Genomic DNA, 19,631 nt, shown 5'->3' with positions numbered 1-19,631 from the left:
AAATTCTAAAAAATTCAGTAATTTGGCTTAAAAATCACACTACTTTACTTCCTGTGATGGTTAATTTTATGTATCAACTTGGCCTAGCCACAGTGCCTAGATATTTAGTCAAGAATTATTCTGAATGTTTCTGTGAAGGTATTTTTTTGTGTGAGATTAGCATTTACATTAATGAAATTTTAATAAAACTGAAGTCCTCTGTAATGTGGGCAGGCCACAACCAATCAGTTGAAGGCCTTAATAGAATAAGACTAACTTCCCTTAAGCAAGAAGGAATTCTGCCACCTGATTGTCTATGAACAAGAACTCTTCCCTGAGTTTCCAGCCTAATCACCTATCCTATCAGGTTTGGGGATCCTCAAGCCAACTGTGAAAGCCAATTTCTTAAAACAAATCTCTCTATATTCAAAGAAAAAAAAAATTGGTATTTATCTCCCCCTATGCCACACCAACCCACTTCAGTACACTTGCCTAGAAAATTCCATGGATGGACGAGCCTGGTGGGCTACAGTCCATGGGGTCGCAAAGAGTCAGACATGACTGAACAACTATTCACTCACATGCCTTGAGATGTAAATGTTCTACCAGGATTCTCAAGAACATTTATCTAGACTATCTCTACTTTCTGAGATTGAAGAAAGAGAAAAAAGAAAGAGCGGGGCCTCAAATGGAAAAACTGTGGGATCTCTGGTTCTGTCAGTATGTAAAAATAACTGGTAAATTAGCACTATGTAATTGTCTTAAAAATAAATGCTTATAAATTAAATATTTTAAAAATTGGCCAAGATGAACTTCAGGACCATATGATCTGGGAAATATTCAGTACTGAGTTGATATCTGCTATTGAAGGTGGCTTAAGCTTGTTGGTTCGATTAATATAGACCTGTCTTTAGAGTCATCAATATTAAACATAATACTTCTGTTGTACTTAGGTTTCAGTTCAGTTCAGTCACTCAGTCGTATCCGACTCTTTGCAACCCCATGAACCGTAGCACGCCAGGTCTCCCTGTCCATCACCAACCCTCAGAGTTTACCCAAACTCATGTCCATTGAGTCAGTGATGCCATCTAACCATCTCATCCTCTGTCGTCCCCTTCTCCTCCTGCCTTCAATCTTTCCCAACATCAGGGTCTTTTCAAATGAGTCAGCTCTTCGCATGAGGTGGCCAAAATATTGGAGTTTCAGCTTCAACATCAGTCCTTCCAATGAACACCCAGAACTGATTTCCTTTAGGATGGACTAGTTGGACCTCCTTGCAGTCCAAGGGACTCTGAAGAGTCTTCTCCAACACCACAGTTCAAAAGCATAAATTCTGCACTCAGCTTTCTTTATAGTCCAACTCTCACATCCATACATGACTACTGGAAGAACCATAGCCTTCACTAGATGGACCTTTGTTGACAAAGTAGTGTCTCTACTTTTTAATATGCTGTCTAGGTTGGTCATAACTTTCCTACCAAGGAGTAAGCATCTTTCAATTTCATGGCTGCAATCAAGTAAGACCTTATTATATCTGTTGCAAATCTGTCAAGGAAAGTAACAATGTGAAGAAGCTTTTGTTTATTTATCAGCCATAATCTGTAGTATGTGGGATCTTAGTTCCCCAACCAGGAATCAAACCTCCGGCCGCTTGTATTAGAAGCACAGAGTCTTAACCAATGAACCACCAGGGAAGTCCTTTAAGGAAAGTAAATGTAAATGATAAGAGCTTTTAGGTAAACTGTTTGGGAATAATTATGGTTTAGGAATGTCCACTTGAGGAGGATCTCTCTGGATATTTAGTAACATGAAACGTTAGTTAAATGATGGAAGTTTGTTGAATAGCTGGGTCATTCCCAAATAAAATAAGATACCGAGACATCAATTACTAAACAAAGAAATTAAAGACATTTAGGTCTATCAATGAATATGTTTGGTGCTACCCGGAGATGTTCTCTATAAGAAAGCAAATTTTTAAAGAAATTATCATTGGTATTTATGTTCACCAATCAATAGAATGCTAATATAAAAGTTTATAATTTCTTACTTCTTAATTTTCACTAGAAATCAAGGTTTTTAAGAGTTGAGGACTTAATTTAAACATGTAATTAAAGCTAATAAAAGTAATAAAGGAAACATCTCAGTATGCTCTAGGAAAGTGGGATGTGTGTTTTCAGTAAGGAAAGTATAAGGAATGGAATTACATTTTATTAAGGAAAAACAAAGTGAGTCCATCTTGGAACTCATTGTTTTTGGATGGAAAAATGAGGAATGGGCTAATATGGATGCAGAAAGTAATGGAAGGTTTGTGGGAAGTGGACCCTGAGAAGAGTTTTATTCATGGTCAAGTCTGGTTGAGTTTGGAATGAATTTAACTGAGTAAATGAATTTCAAAAGTAAGCTGATTTGAAACTTGAATTTTATTTTTATCTCTGTTGAGAAGACAATTTTTCTTAAAACATTGAACTGGCTCTGATAACAAATTTCTTTACCTTTTAAGTTATCTCTTCTATATTTGCCTTTGAAATCTTTTATTGTCACTATGTTAAGTGAATAACTATTGTTTCACAGTGACTTATGATCTTATACACCCAAGTGTTTTGAAACTTTTTGACAAGCATCCCAAATATCAGGGCTTTTAAAAAATATTTATATATTTATTTGACTGCATCAAGTCTTAGTTGCAGCACATGGGATCTTTGTTGCATCATGTTATACTGCTGCAAAGTTTAATTGAATTATTAAAGGACACTCTTTGTTTCTGAGGCTTAACTCAGTAATCTATTTTTGGATGAAGATCAGATGCTACATGATCTGCAACCAAGAGATTAATACCAGGTTATGGTCATTTAAATTTAAATGCTCCCTTATGTTGGGGACAATTAAACCATACTAGAGATAACCAGCCTAGTAACACTAGGAAATTGGGCTGGGTGCTTCATGGACAATGCCAATATATAATTTCCCTTAAAGATAACAACTGGTATAGAACAAAGTCAGACAAACTGAGACATACTAGGCTGCACCTAATAGAAGTTCTTGACTTAAATTCTTACTTATGACCTTACTAATACTGCTTGCTATATTATTTTTTACATTACCTGTTTTACAAAGCTGTTTTTTTTTAATTACCAAATGTGTGACTGAGCCTTTGATAAGATGATGATATAAGTTCCATATGAGATTAATGAATGTAAAAATGTAATTCTAGATATGGGAAGAAACAAGAGGGAATGTTTTCCCGAACCATAAGAGACTAGTAAGACAGGGAGTCTGGAGATTTGGGGCTACTATTAATAAGGCCTAGTCTAGTAATAGCACGTTGAGTAGCCTATCAGTGAAATCTTCGCCAGAACTGGGAGTAAGTATTCTCAGCACTGTGGGATGAAGTGACCATAAAATGACTCCCACCAAACTATGGTCAAATTCATGACCCTGAAGGGGCTCTGCCAACTGAAAATTGGCACTTGCCATCTGCCTCTGCAAGGATTAGGTCAAGGCCACTGCAGCCACTGACCTTCAACACACCCTGAAAGGAGTTCAGGGTGGAGATCAGGAATGAGGTATTCTGTGCTCTGGAAAAAACTGGAAGAACAGGCCGTCAGATAGTTGGATACTCAGGAGATTTTACGAGCCCAAATTCTTGCATCTTCTCATATCAAGAAAAGCACTGAAATCATTAACAGTGACATCTGCTTTGGCCATGAGGAGGGAAAAATATTTGAAAATCAAAATGGAGTAGCTGTGGTTCAGACATCAGCTAAGTGACCATTGTGGATTTCAGGCACATTCCTGGATTGCTGAGAACTTGAACTTTCTGAGCTGTGTCACACTTAGGATGCTACCAGCCATTCTCAAAGCAATGTCTTCCGGCAGTTGATAGCTGCAACCAGATGGTTTCAAGGTATCCGCTTAAAATGATTAAATTTTTAGACAATAAAATTGGTTTAGGTCAGATGTTAGCAAAAAAAAAAAAAGACAATATGCGTAGTAGTCAATATCTCCTGTTATGTATATGTTAATGTTGTTAAAAACCTCCTTAGGTAAAATTAGATAACTGGCCACAGTGAGTCTCTTCAAAGGGCCAGTTCCAGACTGGGTTTCAGGTTTATTCTCCTGAATTCCTCAGGGAATGAGATCTCTTTTGTCTATTAGAATTCCGGTTGTCACTATTCCGACTACTTCTAATTGGATCTGTTGCACCAAGTGGTGGACCAGGGGTTTGCGATTTTAATCAAACTAAACTCTGATCCAGGATTTGAAACTCACGAATATTTCCAATTCAGTGTCCAGTTGAGGCAGGACTATGCCTTATTTTAGAAGGAAGTAGCCAGAGTGACCACTGCCCCATTCCCTGAAAAGAGTTCAGGAAGGTTAAAAAGAGAAGAGGAGAATTTCCTTGGTGGTTCATTAGTTAAGAATCTGCCTGCCAGTGCAGGGGACACAGATTCCATCCATGGCCCAGGAAGATTTCCCATGCCATGGGGCTACAAACCTGTGAATTGCAACTACTGAGCCCATGCTCTAGGGCCCACATGCCACAGCTACTGAAGCCCATACACTCTAGAACCCATGGTTCACAACAAGAGAAGCCACCAATGAGAAGCCCACACACCGCAACTAGAGAGTAGCCCCTGCTCACCAAAACTAGAGAAAGCCCATGTGCAGCAACAGGACCCAATGCAGCCGATCAATTAATTTTTCTAAATGTTGGGACTTCCCTGGTGGTCCAGTAGCTAGGACTTGTGCTCTCAACGAAGAGGACCAGGGTTCAATCCTTGGTTGGGAAACTAAGATCCCACATGCCACATAGTACAGCCAAAAAAGAAAAAGAAGAAAGGGAGGATTGAAACCAAGTCCCCCTAAGATTGAGTTCCTCTGCTGAGTTTATGATTAACATGCTTGCCTGCTAAGCTGCTTCAGTTGTGTCTGACTCTGTGTGACCCTATAGACCATAGCCTGGCAGACTCCTCTGTCTGCCCATGGGATTCTCCAGGCAAGAACACTGGAGTGGGTTGCCATGCCCTCCTTCAGGGGATCTTCCTGACCCAGAGATTGAATCTGCATCTCCTGCATTGGCAGGCAATCTCTTTACCACTAACACCAACTGGGAAGCATTTATTTTTAACTTCTCTATCCAAAATGATTATTCCCCTTCTTGTCCAATACCTGTTCTCCTCAGGATTGAGAAGTATCAAAGAAAAGGGGGTACTGAGATCAAGCAGGACCCTATGGAACTCTTGGGCACAAAAGCCTCTCTGCGTCACCTTCTCTGAGTTTCAAAGGGCAGGTTCAAATAGTTGCTGATCAGGGAAGGGAGGGGATGCAAAGACAAGGGAGAAGCAGTCAAGAAACAGTAGTACAGCTTTGGGGGCAGGGTCCTGGTTCCCCCTCAAGGAATATATATAATGTTATCTTTGAACTCTTGCACAGAACTAAAACTCCCACCAAGTGGAAGACGTGATGAAGCACTCTTCATTCCAGAGAAGGTCATAGTTCACCCATCACCTGATGCCATATGATCGCTGGATTGAAGGAATGTGGGTCCTGCACGCACCCTGATCCTTATCAGCAACCCTGTCCCTGGACAATAAGACTCCTCACAGGCCCCCCTCAAATGGGGGACACACAGCTTTGAGGGCATTAGCCCACTGTGGCCCCCTTTGCCTGGCAAAGCAATAAAACGATCCTTTTCTACTTCACCCAAAACTCTGTCTCAGAGATTTAATTCAGTTTCAGGGTTCAGAGGCCAGATTCAGCTTTACCCTTCAAGTCTTTGCTAAGACGTCACCTTGTCAATAAGACCCTCACTGACAACCATTTAAAATTGCAAAGAACCAGTCCCTCTTAACATATTTTATTATTCCATAGCACTTAACTGGACTCTATTGTACTATATATTTTCCATATGTCTATTATTTATTGTTTGTTTCCTTTCACTAGAGTATTAGTTCCACATGGCAAAGACATTGCCTGCTGCCTCATGGGTATATCTTCAGTGCCTAGAACAGTGCCTGGTATGCAGTAAGTGCTCAATAAGTCTTTGGATATGAATGAATGACTCTTCCCCAAACATGGGGGTGTGTGGACTCTTGGCAGCATCACCTACTGCTAACTACCCTGCTATTTCTACCCCCAGCCTGAAACCTCTGCCAAAGAACCAAGGGAACCCAATATCAGGAGAAAAAGAAGGGGTTTCTCCTGTGAGATTCTAACTTTCCCTGCCACACACAGGGAGATCCATCTCCCAGCTCAGAGAGGTCCCAAGGAAGCATTCCTCTGGGACAGACCAAGAAGGATCCAAGTGCTCAGGGCAAAGATAATTCCAGCATATGGGCACTCTTGTGACAGCTTGGGGACAGAGGGACCCTGACAGTCAGAGAGAGGTAGAAAGGCCTCAAGCCAGGCCTAGGAAACATAACCAGCTGCCCTCATTTGAGCAACCTGGATAGATAGGGTCTTGTTCTTCAGCTACACCAGGTCAGTCCTGACAAGCCTGTGGGTCTCATCTTAGCTCACCGTGTGACCCTGGGCAAGGCAGAACCTGTGAGTCTGATTTTCCTCACAGGTAGCTCAGAATTTAATCACACAGTGGAGGCCACAGCTGTTGGTTAGCTGTAAAAGATGGTCTCAAAACCTCAAGAAGGAGCTTCCTTCCCCTGGTGACACTTTAAGACTGTGGAGTTTAAGATCTGTGGATTTATGAGAGCAGTGCCTTGAAGAGAGAGAGTGAAAAAAAGGGTGGAAGGGGGCAGACTGGAGGCAAGACAGAGGTGACAGAGCTTAGTCCTCAAAGGCCTCTGGGGTCACGACTGTTATCGTTCCAGTCTGCACCGGTCTGTACCAGGCCCGCAGGGCCCCGTGCCCCCAAGCCCAGATGAAGATCCTGTACACAGCCGCCACCCTCTGCCAGGGGCAGGGCCACAGGACCCAGGGCAGAAGGGACCGATGGGCCCCCTGTCTTAAGAGGAGAGACGTGGGGGAGGAGCGGCTCCAGCAGGAAACCAGGGCAGAGCAGGAACAATAGCGAGGTTCCTTCCGTCCTTGTTTTCTTTGTTTTCTTTGGCCTCTTAGCTGCCATGGAGCCCAGATCCTGCTCCTCCAGGTCCTTGACTTTCCTCCGGCCCGCCCCTCAGCCCCCTGACAGAGGAGCACCTGTTCCCTCCCTCTGCTGCACCGTCCTGCTGCGCTCCACACACAGCCCTCAGGAGGCTTTTAAAATCCCAGTCACAATGTGAGGAAACTTTATGGAGCCTCACTCTCGGTCAAGCACTAATCTGAGTACTTCCCAAAGACGGGGCATGGTAGCGGTGGAGGCGTCTTTACTGCAGTTTCACTCTTGGGATCTTGGGGGTCCGTCCTTGCCCCTCTTCCAATCTCTCAAGGGCCCTCCAGCCTCATTCCCCACGTACCTACCCAGGCATTAGGGAAGAGGGAAGGATGGGAGGGGTGCGGATGGGGGGAAGAAGGGGCGGCAGAGAGGGGGGACTGGGAAGGGCTGGAAGAAAGTGTTACCCAGTCCACCGGCGGGAGAACTTTACTTTGGGGGAACTAAAAAAGACCACATGTAAGACATTCAGACGTGGAAAATGATGCAACGACTGGCAGAGACAAAGTCACAGAGAGCAAAAGAGATGAGGAAAGGTGAAATAGAGAGTAGATGCTAGGATGGCCAAGTCCGGGACAGGCTATGAACACGGTGCTCATTATCCCCAAACGCCCCGGCTCGAATCCAGGAGGTCTGCCCCGCCCGAGTCAGGGAGAGGCCCGCGATGACCAGACCGCCCCGCACGGCCCTGCCCGGCCGGCCGTCCGCCCCCGCCACCGCGGGCCCGCAGGGAGCTGGGTGGCGGCGACGCTGTCCTCAGGGAAGCGCATCATTCCAGCCCGGCCGGGCATGAGGCCGGGTCAGGATGCCCAGGTCGCAGGAGGAAAAGGAGGAGCTGGACCCAGCGACCGGAGAGAAGAAAAGGGGAAGACCACGGCCAGAGATCGAGGCTCAGCGGAGGCACCCGTCCGGAAGGCCGAAGAACGGGAGAGCCCAGAGCCAGCCAAGTCTCCCCGGGAGCCCGGGACAGACAGACTGGACTAAGAGCGCGGGAGACGCCCGGAGCGCACTATGCGCGGGTTCCAGCCCGCCCAGCCGGTCTACATCGCCGGCCGGGTCACGTGGCCCCAGAGGGCGTGCGGCTGCCCGGGCGGGGGGGCGCGCGGGGCCGGGGGCCGCTGCGAGCCCGCGGCGGCCCTGAAGTTCCCTCCCTGCGCGCAGTGCTGGCCCCCGGGTGCGGGAGCCGCCCACTGCCCCCCCGGGCCCGCCCCGCCGCGGGCCGCCTGCCTGGTATATAGCGCGCCCCCGCAGGCCCCGTGCCACGTCGCTGGCCACGCCGCGGGCACCCAAGACCGTGCGGCGCCCCCGAGCCAGCCCCCCGCCCCCTGCGCCGCCGCCCCGACGGGCGACCCCTGCGGGGGCTACTGCCTCAAGACCATGAAGAAGGAGGTGTGCTCCGTGGCCTTCCTCAAGGCAGTGTTCGCCGAGTTCCTGGCCACCCTCATCTTCGTCTTCTTCGGCCTCGGCTCGGCCCTCAAGTGGCCGTCGGCGCTGCCCAGCGTCCTGCAGATCTCGCTGGCCTTCGGCCTGGCCATAGGTACCATGGCCCAGGCCCTGGGGCCCGTGAGCGGTGGCCACATGAACCCCGCCATCACGCTGGCCCTCCTGGTGGGCAACCAGATCTCCCTGCTCCGGGCGGTTTTCTACCTGGTGGCCCAGCTGGTGGGCGCCATTGCCGGGGCCGCAATCCTCTACGGGCTGGCACCGTCCAACGCCCGAGGCAATCTGGCTGTCAACGCGGTGAGTGCCCAGGGGGCTGGCTGTGGGGCAGGGACCCTGGGGTGGGCTCTGGACCCGGCCCCCAAGCCCCATCTCTGGAATGGGTGGCGCAGAGACCAGCCAGCTCACACCTTTGCCAAGAAGGTCATAGCATCCTAAGGCCAGGAAGATGAATCTCCATGGTGGTGTGTGCTCTCAGCCGACTCCTCTGGTTCCTATCCGCCTCCTCTGCCTGCCCACCCACCTCGTGCTGCCCCATCCCAGCCTCTGTCCCGGTGCCTACTGCCCGCCTTTTCTTACCCCAGAACTTCTCTCTTCTCCTGTCTTACCTCCAAGTTCTTCTGTCCTCCTGGGCACCTCATCGCTCCTGTGTGGTCCTCAGTGGAGTGGTCTCATGGAACCATCAGAGAGAGCTGGGTTGTGATCCTGGCTTTGGTGACCCCCAACCTCTCTGGGTTTTGTTTTTCTCCTTCTCATTACATGGGAATGGCCATGACCTCCATAGAGTAGGACTCGGGGTTATGTTTAGAAGCCAGGCTGTGAACTCCCTAATGGGGTGCCCGTACATATGGTCTCTGATGAATATTGGTTTCGGCTCCTGGCCCCCTCCCCTTCCCCCCATCCCTGCCACCCCAGTTTCAGCCCTCTTGTCCCATGCAAACTGGGTTCATTAATCAAACACAGAGGAGGATTTTCTCGGCCATTGTCAAACCATGAGTCAGCCCCACCGGAGAGACGGGTTTGAGGTTTGGAACTGGCAGCGGGTCAGGCACGGGCAGGAGGCGGGCTTGGGGGGTGCAGTAAGCAAACTGGGCAGCTGCCCACAGGAGGGAGGGTAAATGCCAGCTTGTGGGGGTTGGGGCCTGGGCAGACCTGTGCTGGGCCAGTGTCCAGGAAGAGGTCCCCCAGCTCTGTCACTTGGGCCACAGCTTTGCGTTCCAAGCTGTATGAGCACTGGCAAGTATATGTCTCTCTGGCAAATGACCTCCCTGAAGTGACAGGGCTTGGCTTCCAGGCACGTGGGCTCTCGGAGTCCCTGGAGACCAACAGCCCCATCCCTGCAGGTCCCTGGCCTTAGAGGCAGAAGAAGGCAGGGCTCCTAACACACCGTCCCCTTGCAGCTCAACAACAACACGACCGCGGGCCAGGCTGTGGTGGCGGAAATGATTCTGACCTTCCAGCTGGCACTCTGCGTCTTCTCCTCCACTGACTCCCGCCGCACCAGCCCCGTGGGCTCCCCAGCCCTGTCCATTGGCCTGTCCGTCACACTGGGCCACCTAGTGGGGGTGAGCAAAGGCGCCATTTGGCCCCTCAGGGCAAATAATGGGGCCCTGGGGCAGCACCTTCTGGATCAGTGAGTCCCCAGTGAAGACCTAGAGTGGAGCTGCGATACTCTGGCCCAGACTCAATCCCCTCAAACCTTCTCCAGTCTGAGAAAATGCGGGAGTGAGGGGGAGTTGGGATGGAGGCAGGAAACCAAGCCCAAGCTCAGGACAGAGAGGAAAGGAGGGATCCAGAGGGAACTGTGAAGGGAAAGGTCACCAGTCTAGGGATCGGGAGACAGTCGGAGACCTGGCTGAGCCCCTGAACTGCTAGGGGACCCCAGGGGGGGTCCAGGCCTTGTGGGAGTGGACAGGCATGCTGCCCTCCTCACGGCCTCCTTCTCTCTGTCTAGATCTACTTCACGGGCTGCTCCATGAACCCGGCCCGATCTTTCGGTCCCGCAGTAATCATGAGTCGGTTCAGCTCCGCACACTGGGTAAGTCTGGACTTTCCCCTGTCTCCCTGGCAATGAGCACCTAGAAACCCAGCCTTAGCAGCTGACAGTTAACGGGACTTTCTGGATGATGGGGGCCCAGAGCTTGGGGGTGACCGGAGAGAGAGGGGATGCAGCCAGAGCAAGGGCAGGGGTAGATTTAGATGGCAGGGGACCCTGTTTGGGGGTCAGGGGGGCAGGGACTATGTGTGTCTGTCCCTGTAGGGAAGGGAAAGCATCTGTGCTCCAGTGTTGGTCTCTGAGGATTTGGTTTCCGTCTTTCAGGGTGGTGGGGGACAGGGAGGTCCAAGTGTCTGTCCTCTCTGACATATTTATCTGTCCCTGTTGGGGACTGGGGAGAATCTCCTTCCTGTAGGTCTGTCCCTCTGGACAATTTGTCTGTCATCTCCTTTGAGAGCTCATGTCTCTCTCCAGAGTCTGTCTGTCTCCCTGTGTGGAAGGGAGAGGAGCTATGTTCATCTCTCTGAGGATCTCCATGTCTGTTCTCTCTGAAGGTTCATTTGTCTTTCTTCAGGGTGGGGTTGGTGGGCTTCCCAGGGGTGCTAGTGGTAAAGAACCTGCCTGCCAATGCAGGAGACAAAAGAGACTGAGGATTCGATCCCTGGGTCGGGGAGATCCCCTGGAGGAGGACACGGCAAACCACTCCAGTATTCTTGCCTGCAGAATCCCATGGACAGAAAGAGAAGCCTGGCGGGCTGCAGTCCATACGGTCGCAAAGAGTCGAACGCGACTTGCAGCATGGCATAGTGGGGTTGGCGGGAGCCCTGTCCCTCTGGGGATGTCCATCTCCTCTCAGGACCTGGATATCAGTGTCCTTTGTCATTGGGGAGTGGGGTATCAGTCAATCTGCCCCTGCAAAAGGGCGAATTCTTTCCTTCCGGAGGTGTGGGAGTGTCTACGTCTGTCTCCCCTGCGAGGCCCCTGGGTCTGTCCTCTGGAGGGGAGGTCTCGGCTCCAAGGCCTGGGCTCAGCTCTGCCGCCGCCCTGTCTCTGCCAGGTGTTCTGGGTGGGGCCCATCGTGGGGGCTGCCACGGCTGCCATCATCTACTTCTACCTGCTCTTCCCCCACTCCCTGAGCCTGAGTGATCGTGCGGCCATCCTCAAGGGCACATATGAGCCCGACGAGGACTGGGAGGAGAACCGAGAGGAGCGGAAGAAGACCATGGAGCTGACCGCCCACTGACCAGCATCACACAGGAGTCAGCCTCTCAGCCCCTGAACCGCAGGGGAGAAGAGGAGACGTGCATGACAGCAAGGCCTCCTCCGCCCACAGCTGGGTCCTCTGGGCTGGGGCGGAGGTGCTGCTCGCCAGGCTGTGCAGTAAAGAGTTGGAAGCAAGAACACAGGATGGGACTCTTGGGGTAGGGGCCAGGGGCTGGGGGCTGATGGGGAAGGGACAGGAAGGTCAGACCTCAGGGGTGGTGAGCTCAGTGCAGGCTGCGCCGGGGCCAGGCCAGGAAGGGGTGGCTTGGCAGTCTGCATTCCCTCCTCCTCCCCAGCCCCTCTTCAAGAGCCAGGAGGACCCCAGCCCCTGGGACGACAGGGGTTGACCCACCCCAGAGCTCCTTAGGTTCATTACATGCCACTTTATTTATTTCTGCTCAAGGATGCAGGGGGTAGGGTGCTGGTGTTTAAGGTGGGGGCTTCCCAATAAACCACTGACATTCATGTTTGGCCTGTCTTGCTCCAGAAGCCTCCCTCAGGATACTGTAGCTCCTCATCTTTCCTCTGTATCGTCCCACAGCCCCCTCCACATTCTCCGCAATCCTCTGCAGAAAGACAGGGAAACTGAGGCCAGGAGAGGCTTAGAGAGTCAGAGAGGTGGGGTTGAGAGGGCAGAGAGACCAAATGTAGAACAGAGCTGGAGGTCAGGAGGGGGCAGTGGGAACAGAGAAGTTCCCCACCAAGCGGCCTGCCTGCTCACCCCTCCATCCTCAGCTATGTCAAGTCCTTGCCACTTGAGGAGGGCCTGGCACCAGAGTCAGGGTGTGCTTAGCAGGGTGAAGTGAACCGGCCAGCAGCCCCTTGAGATGCCAAGGGGATGACCAGCCAGGTCTGTCATCGGGCCAGGAGACGCAGTCCCGGACTCCACTCTCGGCCCCTTGAGGTTCCAGAAAGGTGCCACGTTGGGAGCCTTTACTCAGAGGGAGAAGCCCCCTGCCCCTACCCCTATCGGAAGCCATACCCGACCCACCTCTTTTCCGGGTCTGCCTCCACCAGCCAGGGTTCCCACCGTCTTCCCCTTGGCCTGCAGCTCTGCCCTTACTGCTCTTGTCCCCTTGCCATTGACATTCCTTAGGACACCTCCTTAAACTCACCAAGCCTCTGCCTCTTAAACTATAAAATGAGAATAAAAAAATGCTTCCCTCACAGGGTTGTTGTGGGGTCAGATTAAGGGAGGGAGTGAGATTCCTGGGACTGTAGGGAGAGGGGCAAATAAAGCTCAGGACACAGCTCTGCATCAGAGTTAGAGTCTGGCTTTGAGTTCAAGTCTGGTTGTAAAACTCTGGATGACACAAGCTGTCCAAGTTTTAATTACTTCATCTGTAAAATGGGGATATTTGTACCCATTTCGTGGATTGTTGTGAAGATAAAATGAGACAATGGATAGAAAGGAAACACTTGTGCAGACATCTCAAATCAAGGGCTCGATTTGCTTGTATGCAAAGAAACCAGCGTGTCCACAGCTGGGCCCTCAGCCACACAGTTCTGGAGGGCCTCTGCTTTCCTGAGAGTATTTAACCCAAGCTCCCACTTCTCCCTGGTATGGGAACCTCTCCTTGTGGTTTTCAGTTTTGCTCCAGAAGAGAAGGGGCCAGGAAGGCCAGGAGATGGACTGAAAAGGGATGGGAGAAGCTATTGATAGTGGCTGACAGGGGTCAGTCCCAGGGGATGGGGGTAGGGGGATGCTCCAGCCCTCCTCCAAACTTGGGTGGTGGATGTGTGAGAGCTCAGTTGCTTTAGTCGTGTCTGACTCTTAGCAACCCCATGCACTGTAGCCCGAGAGGCTCCCCTGTTCATGGGATTCTCCAGGCAAAAATACTGGAATGGGTTGCCACGACCTCCTCCAGGGGATCTTCCTCACCCAGGGATGATTGAACCCACGTCTCCTGCATCCCCTGCTTTGCAGGCAGATTCTTTACTGCTGAGCCACTGGTGAAGCCCAAACTTGGGTCTGAAGAAGTGAAGTGAAGTCGCTCAGTTGCATCTGAATCTTTGCAACCCCATGGACTGTAGCCTATCAGGCTCCTCCGTCCATGGGATTTTCCAGGCAAGAGTACTGGAGTGGGTTGCCATTTCCTTCTCCAGGGAATCTTCCTGACTCAGGGATCGAACCTCGGTCTCCGGCATTATAGGCAGACGCTTTTACCATCTGAGCCACCAGGGAAGTCTTGGGTCTAATATCTGTAAATGGGGGCTGCGGCCAGCCCTGCCCTGTCCTGCCTGCCGGGCAGCTTTATAGTTAACATCAAATGTCAGTGTGTTTGAAGCCACAGTGAAGGACCACATCCGCCCCCGACAGCTGCCACCACCCCTGCCTCTATCCAAGAGCCCGGCGCAAGTGCCAGCTCTGACCAGCAGGGGGAGACCTCGTCCACCGAATCCACCGCTGCTGAGCCTCCTCTTCCCTCAAGTCCCGGGTCTGGGCTCCAGCCAGATAGAGCGCCGACGAGAGGGCAGCAGAAGTCTTTCAGGTCTGGGTCCTCTGGACCAGCCCGCCCCAGCCCAACCCACTGTCGGGGAGTGGGTACAGCAGAGAGGGGATTCCTTCCCCACTCACCCCCTCCTCTTTGCCCAGGGGCGGCCAGTTTCACCAGGTAGGAAGGTGGACACGGTGATAGGATGGAGAGATGGAGGAGGATCAGGGGTCAAGGCAGAGAATAGACAGTGTTGGCTGTCTAGATGAATGGACAGGAGGAGGGGTGACTGGGAGGGTCGGCTCTTTCAACCCCAATCTGTGGATCAGTATATCAGACCTCACCCTTTCACACGGCTCAGGTGAGGTACAGTCGTGACTGGGAGCCTGGCCTCTCCATCCAGCCCAGCAACTTGGTTCCTTTCTCGGACGGACCCTAAGGGAAGCAGAACGGGGTGAATGGTGGGTCGAAGAGGGACAGACCTTCAGGGATGGGCGGGGCACCCCGTCCGAGGGAGTCCGCGGACTAGGTGCCACGCGCCCGGCTGTTTGGCCAGCAGAGGGCGCTGCGCCCCCTCCTGTCGGATCCAAGGCTGGCAGGTCTGCGCACACACCGGCCAGAACACTCTAACCCCGCTCTACGCGCATCTCCGGTTGTACACAGCAGGCTGCGTCTTCGCCGCGTAAACTTCTCGCTCCTCATGTGTGTGGAGCCACATCGCCTGTCTCCCTTTCCTTCTCACAGGACCCCTGGGGATCAGACCTTGGTACCTGGCTCCACGTGTTCTCTGAGGGGTACACGTGTGTGTCCTATCCCAGCACACACATGCTTAGTCAGCCCCTCTGACCCTCTGCTCCACCTGAAGACAGAACCCAGACGAGCCTTCCTTCTCCATAGGCTGCTTCCTCCCTTCCCCCTCCCCCTGTGTCCAGGGATGGCCAGTTTCCCCAGGTGGACATGGTGACATGATGGAGATGGAGGGCTAGGGGTCAAGGCAGAGAATGGGCACAGGGTTGACTGTCTAGATGTATGGACAAGAGGAGGGGTTGCTGGGAGGATCGGCTCTCTCAGCCACCCGCTGAGCCTCCGCTTCCTCTTTCCGGGTTTTAGTGCAGTGGGTGAGGGGATACAAGCGAGATGACCTTGAATCCTTCACTTTCTGTCATGTTTATTGTTCCTCCTCATCATCTCTCCATCATCCCTCCTCCTTCCTCTCCTTCTTGCTCCCCCATCCCTTCCCAGCCCTGGGATAGGACCTTAGTCAGTACTCACCCTGCCCCAAGTGGAGTTGCACGCACACACACACACACACACACACATCTGTTCATACGTGGAGATGCCCACCCTGGCAGCCTAGGGAGCCCAGAGACAGGCCTCTGAAGAGTGAGAGCTCACAGCTACCTGATAGGCAGCTGTAGACAGCCAGGTGTGGGGCTTGACAAAAACTCTTGGAGCATGAGTGACCTCAAAAGCATGCCGCTAGGGCCCCGGAAGGCTAGGTCCAGGGACATGCTGGCTACAGCAAGTTCTGGCCGATGTCCACCTGTCCTGGACAGGTGAAGGACCAAGTTCCAGGCCAGGCAGGATCCCAGGAGACGCTGCTCCATGTCAGCTGGAGACCAGGGCCACCACCCACTGAAGGCTCTCAGCCCCGGGGCCCAGAGCAGGCGCCTCAGGTGCTGTTTGTCCTGGACCATTTCTAACCCAGCACGGTCTTCACAGCTCTCACTGGAGTGGGAAGGGAGGTGACAATCCTAATAATTACCATTTTCTGACTTTCTCCAAGGCATCAGCACATTCACTCCTAACAACATATTAGGGAGGTGGGAACTAACATCTCCACTTTTTTTTTGGCCCAGAGGCGCAGCTTGCAGGATCTTAGTTCCCCAACCAGGGACTGAAACCTGGCCCCCGGCAGTGAAAACTCAGAATGCTAACCACTGAACCACCAGGGAATTCCTATCATCTCCACTTTAAAAGTGGGGAAGCTGAGGTGACAGCAGTTAAACACTGGTCAGGGATGCAGAGCACACGGCAGTATTCAAATGCTTTCTCTTTCTTCTCAAAGGTTCTCAGTAGACAGGCATTATTGCTGTTTGGTGGGATGTTTGGTGCCTGTGTACGGGTGCAGAAATTGAGACCAGGTAATATGCAGGGACTGGGAGTATCTGTCCTCAGGCCCTCTATGACCCTGTCTGAGGGGAGCAAAGGAGATGCCCTTGAAATTCGCTGGGACAAAAAAAAAAAAGAAAGAAATTCGCTGGGACAGCCCCGAGGCAAGGAATTCCCCCCATCCCTCCGTGCCAGGGACTAAGGTCACTCACACTGTCCCCGCAGCCACATTCCTTCATTCTTGAGCGTTTCTTGAAAGATTCCTTCATGCCACGCAAGCCTGAGAGTCTGCACGGGAACAGTGGCAGCACCAAGGAGGTCAAAGCCAGAAGTAGCCGCTAGTTATTCCCAAGCCCATCTTCTCTATGAAGTTTGCCCTGACTCTGCTGGAGGGGGGAAATTAGGGCAGGCTTCATAGAGGAATTGAACTTGAGCAAAGTCTTGAAAGAAAACCAAAGAAGAAAGGCATTCCAAACCCAGAGTCTCCACTACTCGGTGATTACCCAGACACGTTACAAAGAGCCAGCCAGGAAGAGGGAGAAGTGAAAATCACAGATGAGGCTGGGAATGGCCAAGAGAGATCCCCAGTCACTCAAAGGGAGCCAGGAACCCAAGGAGGGGCCCCGACTCAAACCCAGGAGAAGGGCTGCCTCTTCTTCAGGACCAGAGGGAAGCTGGCAAGGGAATAGGGGGCTGCAGGTGAGCTTGCAGCTGCAGGGGCAGGGGACGGGGGAGGATATGCGAAGACTTGCCAGCTGGTTTCACTTTCTAGGTATGACAAGAGGCAAATCGATCTGCTGGAAGAAAGCCAGAGCAAGGTAGGGTACTCAAAGAAAGTAGGGAAGATTTGAAGTAGGGCTTAGAAGAATAGGGAGAGAGCTGCCTGGGGACAGTGTGGAGTATGGATTACTGAGGCCCCCTACTGAGGCCAGAGACCATGGGCTTGTCAAGGCATCAGTCTCATGGCTGGGCGAGTTTCTCCAGCAGTGCTCAGCAGCACAGATGGGAGCAGAAGGGTGTGGAGGAGAATGTGCATGGAGGGAAACAGTGGGGGGCAGGGAGGGCAGGGTGCAGAGAATGGGGAGCTGGGACAGAGGACACTGCAAGGTGAGATGCCAGGGGATCTGGCTGGACAGGGTAGAGTCAAGTCAGGAGGTGGGATGAACAGAAAGGGGAGGGAAGAGGGATTAGGGGAGGGATGTAGCTGGAATTTAAGTGGGGGAGAGTGGATGGACAGAGCCTGTGGTCAGAGTTGGGATATTTCACTTTGAAGATTTCAGAAGGCCTGTCCCAGGTAAGGACAGGTATAATAAGGCTGTAAGGCGAGCTGGCTGGAATGAAGCAGACATGAAAGTCACCTGCCTCCAGGAGGTCAGGAAACTTATTCACTCATGCATTCATCCAGCAAATATTTATTGAGCACCTACTGCAGGACTGAACCAATCCCCATGCAAGAGGTTACATGCAGGGATGAACAAAACTTGGTTCATGCCCCCCTAAGGGGCTCACCACCTCACTGGGGCGATACATTAACACCATGACAACACCTCATGGTGACTGTAGTGTAAATGGCCAGGTGTGGTGAGGAGTCCTCACCCAGGAAAGGGGGAGGTGATCTCAATGCTGAGCCTTAGGAATAGGTTGTTGTTGTTGTTCAGTCGCCTAGTCGTGTCTGACTCTTTGCGACCTCATGGACTGCAGCATGCCAGGCCTCCCTGTCCTTCACCATCTCCCGGAGTTGCCCCAATTTCATGTTCATTGCTTCGGTGATGCTGTCCAGCTATCTCATCCCCTCTTCTCCTTCTGCCCTCAATCTTTCCCAGCATCAGGGACTTTTCCAATGGATCATCTGTTTTCATCAGAAATCAATCAGCGCTCCCCCAAACAAAGGATGTGGGGTGGGCTTTCCAGGGAGAGGAGAGAGTATCCCCTAAGGGGAGACCGACCTAAAGTATTCTAGAACCACTGGCCATTTGGTGAGGCCAGAGGGCAAAGGACAAGTCAGGAAGTGGGGAGAGGTGAGGCAGGAGAAGCAGGGTCCCAGAGGACCGTGGAGGCCAGGCACGGAGCTCACAGAGGCAACCAGAGGCTTTGAAGGGATTTTAGCGGGGAGCAGCAGGATCAGATTTGCATTTTAGAAAGATCACTCAGGCTGCAGTGTGGATAATTGATTGGAGCGGAGCAAGGGAGATGACAGAGAGAATGGTTGGAGGCTGCAGGGCAGCAGGGGTGGCAAGAAGAGGGCAGTGTCAGGAAATACTTGGGATTCAGCATCAGTAGGACTGGAGGCCATGGCTGGATGGGGGCAGGAAGGTGAGGTCAAGGATGCTTCGCAGGTGCCTCCAACTGAGCTGGGGACAACAGGAGTGCATTCAGGGGGCCTGGGGAGAAAAGAGGATCTCATCATGAGACACGTCACATTTGGGGAGCCTGCGGACACCAGGGGACACTTACTGGGCAGGGACACATGGCTCCAGCCGCAGCCCGGGCACTCTGATATGGGTAACAGGTGACGAGTGTATTATTTTAGCAGCTCGGCAGGTTCTTCTTAGGGACAAAACACTGCTGTTGGAGAAAATACCTTGGTATATTGCTGGGGGCTAAAGGGCAGAGCCTAGGTGTGGGTAAACTAGGGCCAGCACAGTCAGAGTGGTAAGCTGCCCTGTGAAGAGGCAGAAGAGGGTGAAGTCAGTGGAAACTCCAGACTGGTGGGCAGCAGAAGTACCCACTGCCACAGGTGTGACCAAGTAGCTGTAGAACAACCCCCCCCACCACCTGCCCCTCTGCACCCCCACAGGCACACGTCCTCAGTGAAGCTGACCCCACTCACATCAGCTTTCAGAGAGTGGGGTTCTAGGTGGAAATGGAGGACAGAGCTTCCTTCACATCTGGGTTTATGGGGTGCAGAATAGTGTGAGCCCATTTGGAGGCCAAGTCTGCAGGCAAAGGGGGCCAGGAGACTAGGAGCCCGGGGGCGGGGGGTGCACAGGGCCCGCTGACATAGTCCTTGGACTTGGGGATCTGAGTGATCTCGTTCTAAGCTGACATCGTGGATGGGAGTGTCCTAGAGTCACCTGCGGCCCCTAGACTGGGTGTCGGCCAGCAGCAGACTTAGGCCTGTCCAGCTTGGAAAACTCCTGGGGGATTCCGGTTCAGTGCCCAAGGACAGCCCCCCTCCTTGGCTGTCATGTGAGTTTAGGGTGGGGCGGGCGTGTGGCCACCCCCACACCTCCCACCCCACCCCCAGACACACATAACCCTGTCAACCTGCCCCCTTCCAGTCTGACCAGCCTGGTCC

The 19,631-nt window shown here is 52.1% G+C and overlaps 1 protein-coding gene across 1 annotated transcript; it reads left to right on the top strand.

Annotated features, from left to right (window-relative positions):
- Positions 1 to 8,464: 8,464 nt before the first annotated feature.
- On the top strand, positions 8,465 to 11,825 carry AQP5 (aquaporin 5). Its single transcript, XM_065932118.1, has 4 exons — positions 8,465 to 8,827; positions 9,928 to 10,092; positions 10,482 to 10,565; positions 11,581 to 11,825. The coding sequence occupies exons 1-4, from the start codon at positions 8,465 to 8,467 to the stop codon at positions 11,764 to 11,766; spliced, it is 798 nt and encodes a 265-aa protein (XP_065788190.1). The 3' UTR covers positions 11,767 to 11,825.
- The last annotated feature ends 7,806 nt before the right edge of the window (positions 11,826 to 19,631 follow it).

The sequence above is a fragment of the Muntiacus reevesi genome, chromosome 4 (assembly GCF_963930625.1).
Source record: "Muntiacus reevesi chromosome 4, mMunRee1.1, whole genome shotgun sequence".
Lineage (NCBI taxonomy): Eukaryota > Metazoa > Chordata > Mammalia > Artiodactyla > Cervidae > Muntiacus > Muntiacus reevesi.
The sequence above is the reverse complement of the archived record's forward strand: the minus strand, read 5'-3'. Positions and strand labels throughout refer to the sequence as shown.